This window comes from Nicotiana tabacum, chromosome 22 (genome assembly GCF_000715075.1).
Source record: "Nicotiana tabacum cultivar K326 chromosome 22, ASM71507v2, whole genome shotgun sequence".
NCBI lineage: Eukaryota > Viridiplantae > Streptophyta > Magnoliopsida > Solanales > Solanaceae > Nicotiana > Nicotiana tabacum.
Genome location: NC_134101.1, coordinates 25791702 through 25806378, shown reverse-complemented (window position 1 = coordinate 25806378; position 14677 = coordinate 25791702). Strand labels below are relative to the sequence as shown.

Here is a 14677-nt window from a genome sequence, read left to right as displayed (position 1 = left end):
TTAGAAGAAGAAATTTATATGGTTCAACCTGAAGGCTGTGTCATTCCTGGACAAGAAAATAAAGTTTGTAAATTAATTAAATCTCTTTATGGCCTTAAACAAGCTCTCAAGCAGTGGTATGAGAAATTTAAACAAGTCTTACTGAGAGATATTTTTTCTTCAGTGGAGGTGGATAAATGTGTTTATACTAAAGTGGTAGACAATGATTATATGATAATATGTATGTATGTTGATGACATGCTTATATTTGGTGCAAGTTTAAATATTGTGCAAAGTACTAAATTATTTCTGGCTGCTAATTTTGATATGAAAGATTTGGGTGAAGTAAATACAATATTAGGAGTTAAAGTTATAAGGAGTGAAGATGGAATAATATTGTCACAAGAATATTATGTTGATAGACTTCTTAAGAAATTTGTGAATATTTTAATGTCACACCTGTGAGCACTCCTTTTGATGTTAATTCTCAATTTAAAAGGAATAATGGTGACCTAGTTACTTAGTCTAAATCTGCTCAGATTATTGGGAGTCTGATGCATTTAATAATTTTTGCAAGGCCTGATATAATCTATGTTGTGTGTAGACTGAGTAAATATACTCATAATCCCAACAGAGAGCATTGGTCTGTATTAGCTAGACTAATGAAACATTTGAGAGGAACTATGAATTATGGTATCCTATATAGTGAATTTCCTAATACTTTAGAAGGGTACAGTGATGCAAACTGGATCTCTAATTCAGATGAGACAAAATTCACTAGTGGTTATGTATTCACCCTTTGTGGTGGTGCAATTTCGTGAAAATCAGCTAAATAGACGATCATTGCTAGATCGACTGTGGAATCAGAGTTTGTAGCTCTGGAGTTAGCTGGTTCTGAGGCTGAGTGGCTAAGAAACTTCTTAACTAATATCCCTTTTAATAAAGGATGTATTGCCTCATGTGTCTATACATTGTGATTGCCAAGCGGCAATAACTATAACAAAGAATAAATCTTATAATTCTAAAAGTAGACACATGAAATTGAGACATGATGTCATAAAGCAGTTGCTGAGAGATGGAATAATTTTTATTGATTATGTGAAGTCAGAAGTTATTTTGGCCGATCCTCTAACTAAATCTGTGGGAAGAAAATTAATTATTCAAACCTCAAAAGAGATGGGGTTAAGGCCGCCATGCTGTCAATAGAGATGGTAACCCAACCTATGTGATTGGAGATCCCATGAAATAGGTTTATATAGGTAATAACAAGTCAATATTGACACTGAAGCACTAAAAGAGAGTGCTTGACTGCTACTAATTGAGAGGACGAATTATAACTCTTAATGAAATTCATATTCCTTTAGGATGGTGTATTTAAAAACAGTATACACTTGATGAATTCATCTATATGAGAGTGAAGTGGGGCTGCTCCTATGAGATTTTGGCCTAGTCTCTAGAGCTCTCATGAATAACCAGGCACGCGCATGACCTAGTGGTGCAAAATCGCGTTGAACAGCAAAATTGTGAGGGTTGAAATGTGATTGATAAAATCTCTGACTTACAATAAGAATTAGTGGTTCATAGAAATATTATATTTCACCAGTAATTCTGTGAGTTAAGTTTTATTGGTCTAAGTTTGGTTCATAGTCCAAAAGACACCAAACCTATTGCATTTGGACCATACAATCCAGCAAATCTTACTCCTCTTTGTATGATTTTTTTGAAAATATGTGGGGGGAATTGTTGTGATATTTCCAAAAAATGAACAAATGTCCTTTCATGTGGCATTCTTGCATGAGAAATTAAAGACAAGTGGTGTACACTCGTCATGCTCTAAGCTTTAAATAGACCTTCAAAATGGCCATCAATCATCAACATTTTTCATTTGCCTTTTTCGTTCCTCTTCGGCTTCTTTTCCTTTCCTCTTTAAACTTTTTGTAGTTTATTTTCTTTGTTCCCCTCTTTTAAATAACTGAGTTTGTAATTTAATATTTTGTTGATTCCTGTATCCTTTCTAATAGAGGTATGCTTGTTTAATCATGGAGAGACATTTTACATTACTGAAATAGTTTCTTAGGAAAGTGCACAACACGACTTAAGCCAATTTGTGTATCTACTTACAAATAATATTATTGTAGAAGTGTTATTATTGAAAATTTGCTCTCACTTCCTACAAAAACTACTACATAAATGGATTTCTTACGAAGAGTTTTTATGTTGATTATAAATTTGACTTTTTATTATTAGATAGTGTCATAGGGTTAACTTTGCAAAGTCTAATAGTAATATTTGGTATTTGGATATGTGTATTCTTTACATTGAACACTGTACTCGATAAAAAGAATTAAAATATGATAGAAGTAATATTAAATGTTTTCAATTTCATCCATTCTGACTTTGTCACAACCTACTTATTTTTCACGTATTTGAAGTAGAACTGCATACCTGCAGATGACTTTTACTTTAACTTGTGTAAATGATTTTTTTATACATAGAGAAAAAGCTACTACTACATTTTTCTCTTCCAATTGTTTAGCGAGTGGGTCAATTTTTTTTAACTTAGGGTAATCTTTCTCACACTTTTATTGTAAGACTTCATTTTAGGTATGAACCTATTGTTCCTAAAGAATGCCTTGACTTAATTAGAGCAAAACCCTTTGACAATCTTTAGAAAGATTATCTTAAAATGGAATAAGTGGAATGCAAGTCATGATACTAAGAAACTACAATTGGGCTCTGGTTAGGGGTGTCGATGGATTTTTAAAAACCGATTAAACCGACCGGATCGAACAGTACCAAACTTATTTTTAGGGTTCTTTTTAATAAAATCGTATGTTTTATATACATTTATAACCATACCGAATAATAGGGTAAGTTTTTAATTTTATAAAAATAAACCGAATCGTACCGAATAAATTTATATATGAAAAATATATTTTATATACTATGTTTGAAACTAATAAAGCATTTATGGGCCGTGTGATTATGGAAATGGCTACAAGTGACCAAATAATTAATACTCAAAGTCCCAACTTTCAAACATATTCTACTACTCATATTGAAACTAAATTAGTTTCAACATCTAGAATAACAAGCCAGTAAGCAATCTTGAGATCTTCGGTAGCAAGTCACAAGGTATTGGATATTTTTCTTCTCGTATGATTTAGATTTATCTTGTTAGATACTAATCATCTAATAAACTGATCTATTCTTGAGTCACAACTTGATTAATATCTTTTCACTCGTATGATTATATATATATATATATATATATATATATATATATATATATATATATATATATATATATATATATATCTTAAGATGTATATATAGTATATCTTAGAATAGTGGGATACATTTCTATTATGGATATCTTTTATGTTACTTTGATTCATCACTTTTAAAATAGTAAAATACGCATTTATCGCATTCTAACTTCAACTAACGATTCTTACATAATTTTTTTTTAAAATATCGAAAAATTAACTGAACTGTACCGACACCGAAGAAAAACCGAGATGGTTTGTATGGTTTCGAAAAGTTTAATTTTGGTTATACAAAAAAAAAACCCGAAAAATTAATACGGTACAAATTTTATGAAATAACCGGTCGAACCAAAATCATTGACAGCCTTAGCTATGGTTGATGAAGAGGATTGTTTGTGGTGCTTCCCACACCTGCGGTAGAAGAGTAAGGTCAAGCATTCTTTCTCCTTTTACTAAAGAATACCGTGTGCACATTACAATCAGTGGCATACGCCAATTTTTGGAGGGGTTGCTCTCTTTTTGAGAGCTCCTAACAAATCTAGTTCAAAGTTTTTTTACTTGAAAAAAACATGTAATTATTTTTAGTTTTTGAACACCTCAAAGGAATTTTGCATGTATTATGCTTTATATTTTTCTAAAGAAGGTTTCTGCTGTTTTGTCTACTTTTGTAAAATCACAGATCTTTTCCCGTAACATTAACATGGCAAATATGTATTAGACTATACCTTGAAGGAAATTACAGGTGACCTTTATTTGAGCAATTTGCCCAAAAATAAAATCAACCATACCACAAGAAAGAAGATATTGACATTTTTCTTTGTGAGCTTCCAATCAAAGCTTTCATAATTTTACATTCCTTTGAAGAAATTTTATTAGTTAAAATTTTTGTGAAATTGGACATCTCATTTTAGAATATTTTAGATATTACCATATATTTCTGTAATTCGATTTCCATTAAGTTTTTCTTCTCTTTTTTCTTTGTAGAATGATGCTAATGGGGATTGTACGTCCTGCTCTAAGGGATGGAACTTTGATATATATATATATATATATATATATATATATATATATATATATATATATATATATATATATATATTATATTTTTCCTCGTGTTGTTTTTTAAATAATTGATGTAATTTGGTCCTACCTTGCCCGTAACATTCACTTGGACGATCCTTAATAATCGCTCGTGGCCAAATACGAAATGTTGGCGTTCACATTAATATGCAGTATGCCTGCCTTTATAGTCATCTCATCACGTCTGAATTCGATTTATTTAATATGTTAGGCAATTATAATAAGTTATTGTTTTAAATAAGTCATATTCATCAGTACAGTATTAAGCACGTTTTTCTCTTTAATATTTAGAACATGTCCTAAGCGTGTCGAAAAATTGAGAGGAATAAAGAAGCAAGATCAGGGATATAACAAATAATGACCTACTTGCATAATTGTTCATTAATTAGCAATGATAATATTTTATAAAGGCGTGTTTCGCATGGGATGCGATTAAACAATTTGCAAATGTATTAGAATATATATTTTGCTAGAAATGATACTTTAATTTGAAGTTTAAATGTTGCAATCATGCCTATCAGACATCAAAATCAATTTGATCCAATCTCTTCAGACATATTTTACTAAAGTCAATTGTTCAATTGCTCATTTTAGTAATTTGATTAATGGTTTCTGATAAAGAACAATTTCAATGAAATTTGATCATTCCATTTCAATTGTTACTTGAGATAAAAGAATATAACAACAAAAATTACCCTCGGTTGAAAACAAATTGGATTATTATACTAATCTTCACTAACCATGTATTTTAGGTGCTTAAAATTTGATCAAAATTGTACTTAAATAGTACACACTACGTATATAACACGTCAACTTAATCTGCTCATTTGTCATGTTAATGTGGTAATCTTTAATTGTATTACTCATCCAAAGTAGGGGTGGGTGTTCGGGCAGTTCGGATTGGATATGAGAATTTCGGTTTGAATTTTCGGTTTTCAGATTGAAAAAATGACAATCCAAATCCAATCCAAATAAGTTCGGATTGGATCGGATTTTTTAAGTTCGGTTTTGGATTAATCGGTTTGGATATTATGAATTTTCTGTTTTGAGCGTATAAGTTAAGATGTTTTTACTTTTTACAGAAAATGAATATCCAAATGAAATACTCAAGTTAAATTGCCTGAAAAGTTCCTCATGCCGCAATCATACAAATAAAGTATTCAACTAATAAAATTATTGTAAAAAGGATACAATAGAGACATTAATACGGCCATAAGAAATAGCAATAGTAAAATCATGTCCAAATAGAAAGTATTCTGACAATAACTTAGTAATTAATATTGAATATATGAGATAATATTTAATGGGTAGGGTATTGAACTTATTACCGTTGGTATATGAATAATGGAGTAAATATAAAGTATAAAAATATCGGATTTTCGGATATCCAAAAATTCGAATTACCAAATCCAATAACCAATCCGAAATCCAAAAAATTTAAAATTAAATCAAAAATCCAAACCAAAAACCCAAAATGTTCGGATTTTGGTTTGGATTTCGGATTTGCCCAAACTATACCCACCCCTAATCCAAAGTCAAACATTAGTTCAATTAACCATGTTATGTAAACTTGTTTAACTTGGGCTAATTTTTAACACCATCTGATCTGACTGTGATGATAAGTATGAACAAATTTTACGTGTAAACACAATATATACAGCTCAAGGCCGCCATCTAAACCTTGACGTGAACAACTTTTACTGTCTTACACAAGCTTCCAATTATTATAATAACTTATGTTTTGTCTGTTTTCCAATTAAAAAAAAAAAGAAGAAGCAATTTTAATGAAAAATTACCATCATCTCTCCCTTACGTACCTAATCATCTCATATAAATAACTAATATTCCAAGAACATAGTATAACATCAACTTCCTGAATCTTCTTCTTCTCTGTTCACAAATACAAAAGTCGTGTTTGTTTGAGCGTAATTTTCAGGTGTGAATTTCAGCTGGGTTTCATATTCAGAATCAGAAGAGGATATATTCATCAAGTGGAGCCAAACAGGGCTCTATGAAATGTATGTAGTATTCAAGCTGTTGATCATTGGTGGTGATATTGTTGAAGAAGAAGTCCACTGGGAAAAAGAAAGATAAATTTTACAACACCGCGTTTTTTTGCTATATATAATCAGAAAATCATTTGATATTCTGGGAAAAAAAGATTCAGGTACGAGATTTTGACTATTTATGGATTCATTATTTTCATCAGCAAAGTCCAAGTCGTAACTATAAAATTCCTGCCAGATTTTCAGTTTTTGTACTGTATATGTCTTTTATAATTATAGGCGAATTTAGAATTTAAAGCCAATGGACGTAAAATATAAATTGTATATATATCTTCAATCCTAACTATAGAAAGTTGGTATATGCACTTATTGCGCTGGATCTGCCTCAGAATTCATTCCGAAGAATTATTATAGTAAATGCTGATTTTGTGATTTGAATTTCAAAATTTGGAAACGGTCTTTAAGAATATGTGTTAAAAAGAAAGGTAATAGTTTCAGGCTAATTATTTGAGCAACGGCAGCAATGATGATGAAGAAACAGGGCGCGGAAGGTACTGGAGTTGAAGCGGAGTTGGTGAAATGCGAGTGCTGCGGATTGACGGAGGAGTGTACGGTGGCGTATATAGCGAGAGTTCGGGAGAGGAACGGAGGGCGGTGGATTTGCGGACTATGCGCGGAGGCAGTGAAGGATGAGATCATGAGATCGGAGTCGAGGATTGGAAGTGAGGAGGCTCTGAATCGGCACATGAATTTCTGCAAGAAGTTCAGAGCTTTAAGGCCGCCGCCCAATCCAACGGAGGAACTGATATCGGCGGTGAAGCAACTGATGTTAAGGAGTTTGGATTCACCTAGATCAAATCCTGTGAGTAGACACGGTTTGGTTAGATCTCAGAGTTGTTTTTCAACAATTGATAGTTGAACGGACAGTTCAGTGATCAAAATGTTATAATTCAAATCGCGTGCTAGGAGTTCAGGTAATATTGAAAGAAGGCCATTCAGGTAAATTAGTATTAGTCTACTAGATAATAGAGTTAAACTTGAATAAATTTTGCTGCTTAAGGTGGTATATTCAGTTTAAACTATTGTTCAATTCTGAAGGTAGCTTTGTGCTGTTAGACAGTTCCTTAGTGAAATTTCAACTAATTTTCTCTTGTTTGTTTACTATTGGAGCAATTGAATACTAGCTTTAGTTTTCTGGTAGCGAGATCTGATTCCATACTTTTGGTAAGCAGTTGGTTTTCTTGGAAATTATTCTGTTCGGATTTTCATGAGAAAAAGAAAAATGGAGCTGTTACTGATTACACATGTAGTTTCTTTGTGGTTTTAAGGTTGAAAACATTAATCTGGATTTCATTGGTAATCAGGACTAGCTGATGAGATTAACAGAAGGACCTGTCTTTAGTCTGTGATGGTAATCAGGAGCTCATTTTTCTACTGCTTCGGGTCCAAAACACTCTCACTCGGGACACTTTAATCACATTTCATTAAGCGCGTGAAGGAAGCATTTGGACAATTAAAACAATAAAATTCTATATCTGTCTCTGGTCATAGACGAGAGTGTTGTTGTGTACAACCGATAGCAAAGCATGTACTCTAACGAACAGTAATAATTGTACCTGATCTCGACTTAAACTAAATTCATCTCTGGTTACGAACGGGATATTGCACAATAAATTGTCCATGTTAAAGACTGTGTATATAGCTTACGGACTGTTCCACCAAACAAGTACTTAAATGAATAGGATCTTTGCATGTTACATATGGTCAAGTACAGTTGAGTTAAAAGTCACTCTCCGATCCTACTGTGTGATTGGAATGTGAGAGTGCGAACAATTTAAGGGGAAATTGCTTATTCTGAGCAAGTTGTTTGAGACTTGAGAGTGACTCAGTACGTGAAAATAAACAAAACAAATGTCTTAATCTGTCTGATAAAATGTGGTAATTCAATGCAAAAGAGAAAGCAAAGCTGGTGGCTTTTTCCTGTTTGACTAAGGAAAATTGTTCCATTTTATGCTTCAAAACAGCTAAACCAAAGAGACTTTTTCTTGACAATGTCTTTACAAGTTGAGGCGTGTACAATGTAATGAGTCACTCGAAAAGTTAATATATGTAATGAGAAAGCTTTAAAAGTTCACGAGAAAAATATTAAGCTTGATGAAAAGTAACACATATTCCTATCCACTAAACTCACATTTGGCTACTAATTTTGTCTAGCTACAAAAAACGTTAACAACACCCTTCAGATCGTTTGATTTGCAAAACTAGTTATATAATGCGGGCATTATATTTCAAGAGTTAAATAATAACGAGATTATTTAGTGGATATATTTTTCTTGGGACTTTTGATTCATTGGATAAAAATAAAATATATGGATATAATATAAAAGTACGTATTTGATTTTATAATAAATAAACTTTTATTTTCAACCTTAACCTTAGTCTTCTTAAAGGACTTTGAACAGAGAGTTTTGGAAAAGGACACTTCTGTCATTTGGTTATTTTATCTCAAGATTGTTATCTCACACTGAATATAATATAAAAATAACACAACATTGTGGGTATAACTAATCCCTCAATTGTTTATACCGTACGCAAATGGATCAAATAATCGCATATGTTTATGCTTTTATATAATATTGTCAATAGGATGTCGATAACTTCGTCGCTTTGGCCGAGTGGTTAAGGCGTGTGCCTGCTAAGTACATGGGGTTTCCCCGCGAGAGTTCGAATCTCTCAGGCGACGTTCTGTTTGTTTTTTGTTTTTTAGCTCCTCAATAACTAATTTTTGGATATTAACAACTTTCCAAAGCCGATAACTAACTTTGTGTTATTTCCCGCCATTATAATTTCCAAAAAACTCTAATTTACCAATGCCATAGTCCAAAAAGTTTTAGCCATTGACTGTCCCCCTTAGGAAAAAAACACCTTAAACAAACACCATTACTATCTAACTTCCTAGTGAGTGGGTTGTACCGATTGTTCCCTATTTCCTCTCTTTTACTTCTCCAAATTAACAAACTTTTTTCTAATCCTTTTTGGTGCATTATTCATCAATCGCAATATTCTTCACTTAAGAAATCATTTTTATTAGTCATGAACATTTCTGTAATAAAGGCATTTGGAACCTTTGTTCTAGCATGGTTCATTATATTTCAAGGTCATTTTGTGGTTGTAAATGGAGATTTTAATTATCAAGAAGCTCTTACCAAATCGATTATTTTTCTCGAGGCACAACGATCAGGAAAACTTCCTCCTAATCACAGGCCCTTATGGAGAGGAGATTCTGCTCTTCAAGATGGTCAAACTGTAAATGTATAGCTCTCTCTCCCCTTCCCATTTTATTACTATATAAGATGTTGTGTTATGTTATGTATGTTCCCCCCAAATTATGGGCTGACATTAATTGTGTAATACTAAATTTTTTGTGTTTTTATATATAGGTTGACCTTGTAGGAGGATACTATGATGCTGGAGACAACGTAAAATATGGTCTTCCAATGGCTTTCACAGTAACAACTTTAGCATGGGCTGCTATCGCGTATCAATCACAGCTCCAAGCTGCTGGAGAATTTAAAAATGTTCAGTCTGCTATCAAATGGGGCACTGATTATTTCTTGAAAGCCACTTCTAAGCGTAATCACTTCTATGTCCAGGTCGGTCCCAAATCCCAATACTTTCCAACAATATTGAGAATTAATGTAGGTCTAAATTTATCAAGATCTAAAGGTGCATTATTTTTGAAAGGTTGGAGATCCAGTAAAAGATCATGAATGTTGGACAAGGCCAGAAAACATGAAAACGCCGAGAACTGTACTAATGATAGACCAGAATAATCCTGGAACAGAGATTGCTGCTGAGACTTCTGCAGCAATGGCTGCTGCTTCTGTTGTATTTCGTGGAACCAATCGTACCTATGCCCGTCAACTTCTCAATAAAGCCAAACTGGTACTCATTCTATATCCTCATTGTGTGATCTTTTATATCATTTGGCTCCTAAATTTTATGCTCATAGTATTTTCTTGGTTTGTGGTTCAGCTTTTTCAGTTTGCCAAAAGCCATAAAGGAACTTATGATGGGGAATGCCCTTTCTATTGCTCCTTTTCTGGCTTTCATGTAATATCCCTCTCCCTTATGTTCATTTTATATTGTTAATTAGTTACATGCAGGTTATTGTAATTTGTTAGTCAACTAAAATGTGCAAAAAATGTAGGATGAGTTGTTGTGGGCAGCAACATGGCTATATAGAGCAACCAGGAGGCCAACATACTTGGAATTCATTCAAGAAGAGGCTACTACTGCAACTGTAGCTGAATTTAGTTGGGACCTTAAATATGCTGGAGCTCAAATACTCCTCTCTAAGGTAATAATTAAAACTCTTTCTTTATAGCGACGCGAATGTGTGGTGCCATGCAACCACACCAGGGCGCGATTGGGGTCGAAAAAAGTGCTGATATTCGGTCCATAATATGCAGTTCTATTTTGAAGGGGAGAAAGATTTACAGAATTTTAAGCAACAGGCTGATGGTTATATTTGCTCAATACTTCCACATAGCCCCCATCACCAGGTTTATATATCTCCAGGTACTTCTTTGTTTTGTACATAGAAAAATTCATGTCTTTCATCTATTGAGCTTGTTTCAATGGTTTAACATGTTCAACTGCCAAATGTGTAATTTATCAGGGGGTCTGCTTCACCTTAGAGATGGAGCTAATACTCAATATGTTACTGCCACAGCTTTTCTGTTTAGTGTTTATAGTGATTATCTAGCCAAGCATAAGCAAAAGGTCAGCTGTGGTAACAAACAGTTCAATTCAGCTGATCTCATGGCCTTTGCCAAGCAACAGGTAATATATATTAGCGCTTTTCTGATGCTTCTCGCAATTTTAATCTTAGCAATAGGCCAGCCCTGGACAAAAATTTCTAACGCCGTCATACTCATTAGAGCTATTTCTGCCACTGTATTTTTAGTGGAGTACTATACTTTTTATTTGGAACAGGAGACGTTCTAAAACCTTATGCCCGTGTATGTTGGCACATCTTTAAATTGTCATTGAGAAATGAAAGCACAAAGTTTCTTATGAATTATTAAAATATGCAGATGGACTATATACTAGGCAAAAACCCAAGAGGAAAATCATACATGGTTGGTTTTGGGAACAAACCTCCAACTCAAGCTCATCACAGAGGTGCCTCTGTCCCGAAAATGTCTCCCAACAAACTGGTGGACTGCTCCATGAGTTTTGTATACTGGTATAACACAGAAAAACCCAATCCTAATGAGCTAACAGGCGCCATTGTTGGTGGTCCTGATCGATATGATAACTTTGAAGATCGTCGTTCAACTTCAGCCATGACTGAGCCGACAACATATACAAATTCTCTGGCTGTTGGTGTCCTTGCCAAGCTCGCGAAGCACCATGCCCCGTCTTGATCACCTAGCTACATGTTCATTATGGTGAAGATTTCTGAAGGTGTATAAGTTATTTTTTGCAGATGAATTGAGAGTATATATAGTGATGTCTTTGTAGGTCCTATATATGTAGTGACAGCCTCGGATAGCAGGCTGCAAGGGATCGGGGAAAATAACCTCGAGTTTGTCTCTCCTTTTTTCAACAGATCAGATGTGTTTAACTTAGAATAGGATTCTTATGATGGTCTAGAATCTAAGGTATTACTGTTGCAGTGTTGATTAGTTACATAAAGTCTGCACCCAAGAAGAGTACTTTCTTGTGGTGGTTTTAAAGATGAAGTGTTGTGTACATTTGTAAGGAAACACATATTTGAATAACAGTCATTCCAAGATCCTTACTATGAGTTAGTTTCTAACAACACAAATCTCTCAACCTCCCATCAATGGAACAGTGGGCTGTACTTCAATTTTTTCCATATGAAAATCAAACGACGCTGACGCATGCATGTCTTTGACATCATATACTCATCTTTAATATCAAAATTATATTTGTCATCCCAGGAATACTAGCACTCCCTTGCATTTCATTTAAATCACGACGTCTCGATGTAGTACTTGACAGGTAAAAGCATTGTTTCTAAATTGGTTGACAAAATAGCGAGCGCCGAGCGCAAATATGGTAACTAAAAGCGCAGAAGATCAGCCGTATTAAAGAAACCAAAAATTTCTAACATCGCAGATCAACATTAATAACAAACTCAAATACTGAGTAGTGTTTATGCGAGGCTGGCTGCTTCATAAAATACAGGACCTCGGATGCAAAGAAGAGGCAATACAACAAAATCCAATGAAGGAATAAAGAACAAGCTTCGAAACATTTCATTCAACTTTATGATTTGTACAAGCTAACATCAGAAGATAACAAAATATATGAATCTGCAACAGAGTTTGCAGTTTGAAATTGGAATAGCAGTTAACATTAATGAATGAAATAAAATGTAGAACTATGCAACTATTTTACTGAGGCATGTATTGCAAAGCTGGCGTCATTCATCAATGGCAGAAATACCTTTTCTTTGTAAGGAATACTGATCGACTAGCTATAAGCATATGTACAACAGTCAATTTATTTTTTTAACTAAAAGGGGGCTCACCTGAGATCACAGGCTGCCTATACGTACCACCAAAAAAATCCTAAAGAGGGATCAAGCCCACACATAGTTGTTTACATATATAGTATTCAATTGTATTGTTTTTTAACTAAGAAGGGGCTGCACCTGATCATCTTGTTTGCAGGCTGCCTACGTACCCCTAACAAATCCTAAAGAGGGGATCAAGCCCACACGTAGTTCTTTACATATACAGTATTCAATTGTATTTTTTTAAACTAAAAAGGGGCTGCACCTGAGTTCATCTTGGTCACAGGCTGCCTACGTACCCCACTAACAAATCCTAAAGAGGGATCAAGCCTACACGTAGTTCTTTTACATATATTACAAATCAATTATCAATCTGAGTATCTACTTTCAGTATCGCCAGCAGCCTTCCGCGAGTTCCCTTGTCTAATTTCTTCAGATTCCCTTCTCTGATTATTGCATCAATGTCCTATGATCAGATCACGCTTATGTGGTTGTGTCTTGAATGCTATCTTGTGCTGCGGTCTGCGTAAGATGATCTTTAGCTTTTTAGCTGTCTTTGTTGCAGGGCTGGACTTTATCTGCTACTTTGGACGAATTCAGAAACGGATAGTTCAATAGCATGTCGGCGGCTGTCCAACGTGAACTGGGATTCTTGATTGCTGTTTTCTGCTGCGGTCTGCGTAAAATAATCTTTAGCTTCTTAGTTGTCTTTGTTGCAGTCTGGACATTGTCTGCTACTTTGGATGAATTCAGAAACGGATGGTTCAATAGCATCTCCGCTGTCCAACGTGATCTGGGATTCTTGACTAGACACCTCTTCAAAAAATCTTGTGCTTCGTTCGACAACTTTGCATTCTGAAACATTGGTTCCTCAAACCCGATTCTGTATAAAACATTCGAATCTTGACTATCTTCATCTGATTCCCACAGCGGTGTCCCCGTCATCAACTCGTAGACAGTGCAACCGAGAGCCCATATATCAACTTCTGTTCCGTACTTTTCGTCAACCACGGATTCTGGTGCCAAATACCTTTCAGTTCCTCTCAGTCCCTGATTTCCTGTTCTGCTCTGTTCCAAAGTCATAGAAAGCCCGAAATCCGCAATCTTGGCAGTTTCATCAGTGCCCGCAAGAAGAATGTTATCGGGCTTGATGTCGCAATGAATAACTCCTCTGTTGTGTATGTGAATGAGACCTAAAACAATGTTCGTCGTGTGTTTTCTAACTTCAAATTCTGACAGTCCTTTCCCTGAGTTGTAGTTGTGAAGACGATCTGCTAAGCTTCCTCCGGAGGCATATTCGAGTAGTAAGTTGTAAACGGCAACGCCATCTTGAAGTTCAATATTAGGTCTGAAACAGTGAATAATGAAAGGCGAGTCCGCAAACATGCTGAGGAATGCCTCTTCATATTGCAACGATTGAGAGCGATGGAGTAAGCAAGTTTTCACGGCGATGAGAGGTGGAAGACGCTCTAACGTGGGAGGTTGATTATCGGACGTTGAAGCTAAAGAAACAACCCCATATCCACCTTTACCCAGTATTCTCACTCTCTTCCACAAGACTGAAGCCATTTCTGAAAGTAATTTGTGAATGTATGCTGCTGCTGCTTCCTACTTATATGTACTCTTACGCTATAAGCCGAAGTTGACGAGTATTAGGACATCCCAATCCGTTATTCATTAGGATTCTAACTTTCCTATTTTTACTTACGGCCCTATTCATTTTTTATGCCACCTCAACCTTTTCTTGTGTTAACAATAAAAATGCAAATATTTTATTTCAAATGGGGATAATG

The 14677-nt window shown here is 34.6% G+C and overlaps 3 protein-coding genes and 2 non-coding genes across 6 annotated transcripts; 4 read left to right on the top strand and 1 right to left on the bottom strand.

Annotated features, from left to right (window-relative positions):
- Positions 1-3657: 3657 nt before the first annotated feature.
- LOC142176888 (U5 spliceosomal RNA) lies at positions 3658-3776 on the top strand. The gene has a single exon (XR_012705692.1). It is a non-coding gene; the product is annotated as a U5 spliceosomal RNA (small nuclear RNA).
- A 2304-nt stretch (positions 3777-6080) lies between these two features.
- On the top strand, positions 6081-12149 carry LOC107823613 (endoglucanase 16-like). Of its 2 annotated transcripts, none has more exons than XM_075244678.1 (9): positions 6081-6495; positions 6833-9646; positions 9775-9987; positions 10079-10279; positions 10370-10447; positions 10545-10694; positions 10807-10915; positions 11016-11179; positions 11434-12149. In XM_075244678.1, the coding sequence occupies exons 2-9, from the start codon at positions 9428-9430 to the stop codon at positions 11764-11766; spliced, it is 1467 nt and encodes a 488-aa protein (XP_075100779.1). In that variant the 5' UTR covers positions 6081-6495; positions 6833-9427; the 3' UTR covers positions 11767-12149. The 2 variants fall into 2 exon arrangements, with proteins under 2 accessions (XP_075100779.1, XP_075100780.1); XM_075244679.1 differs by having other exon boundaries at positions 6827-9646.
- LOC142175757 (uncharacterized) lies at positions 6858-7704 on the top strand. Its single transcript, XM_075242745.1, has 2 exons — positions 6858-7196; positions 7663-7704. The coding sequence occupies exons 1-2, from the start codon at positions 6858-6860 to the stop codon at positions 7702-7704; spliced, it is 381 nt and encodes a 126-aa protein (XP_075098846.1).
- Positions 8996-9077, top strand: TRNAS-GCU (transfer RNA serine (anticodon GCU)). Its single transcript has one exon. It is a non-coding gene; the product is annotated as a tRNA-Ser (tRNA).
- A 1184-nt stretch (positions 12150-13333) lies between the features above and the next one.
- On the bottom strand, positions 13334-14453 carry LOC107823603 (mitogen-activated protein kinase kinase kinase 20-like). The gene has a single exon (XM_016650297.2). It carries the CDS (start codon positions 14451-14453, stop codon positions 13431-13433), a length of 1023 nt encoding a protein of 340 aa, XP_016505783.1. The 3' UTR covers positions 13334-13430.
- Between the last annotated feature and the right edge of the window lie 224 nt (positions 14454-14677).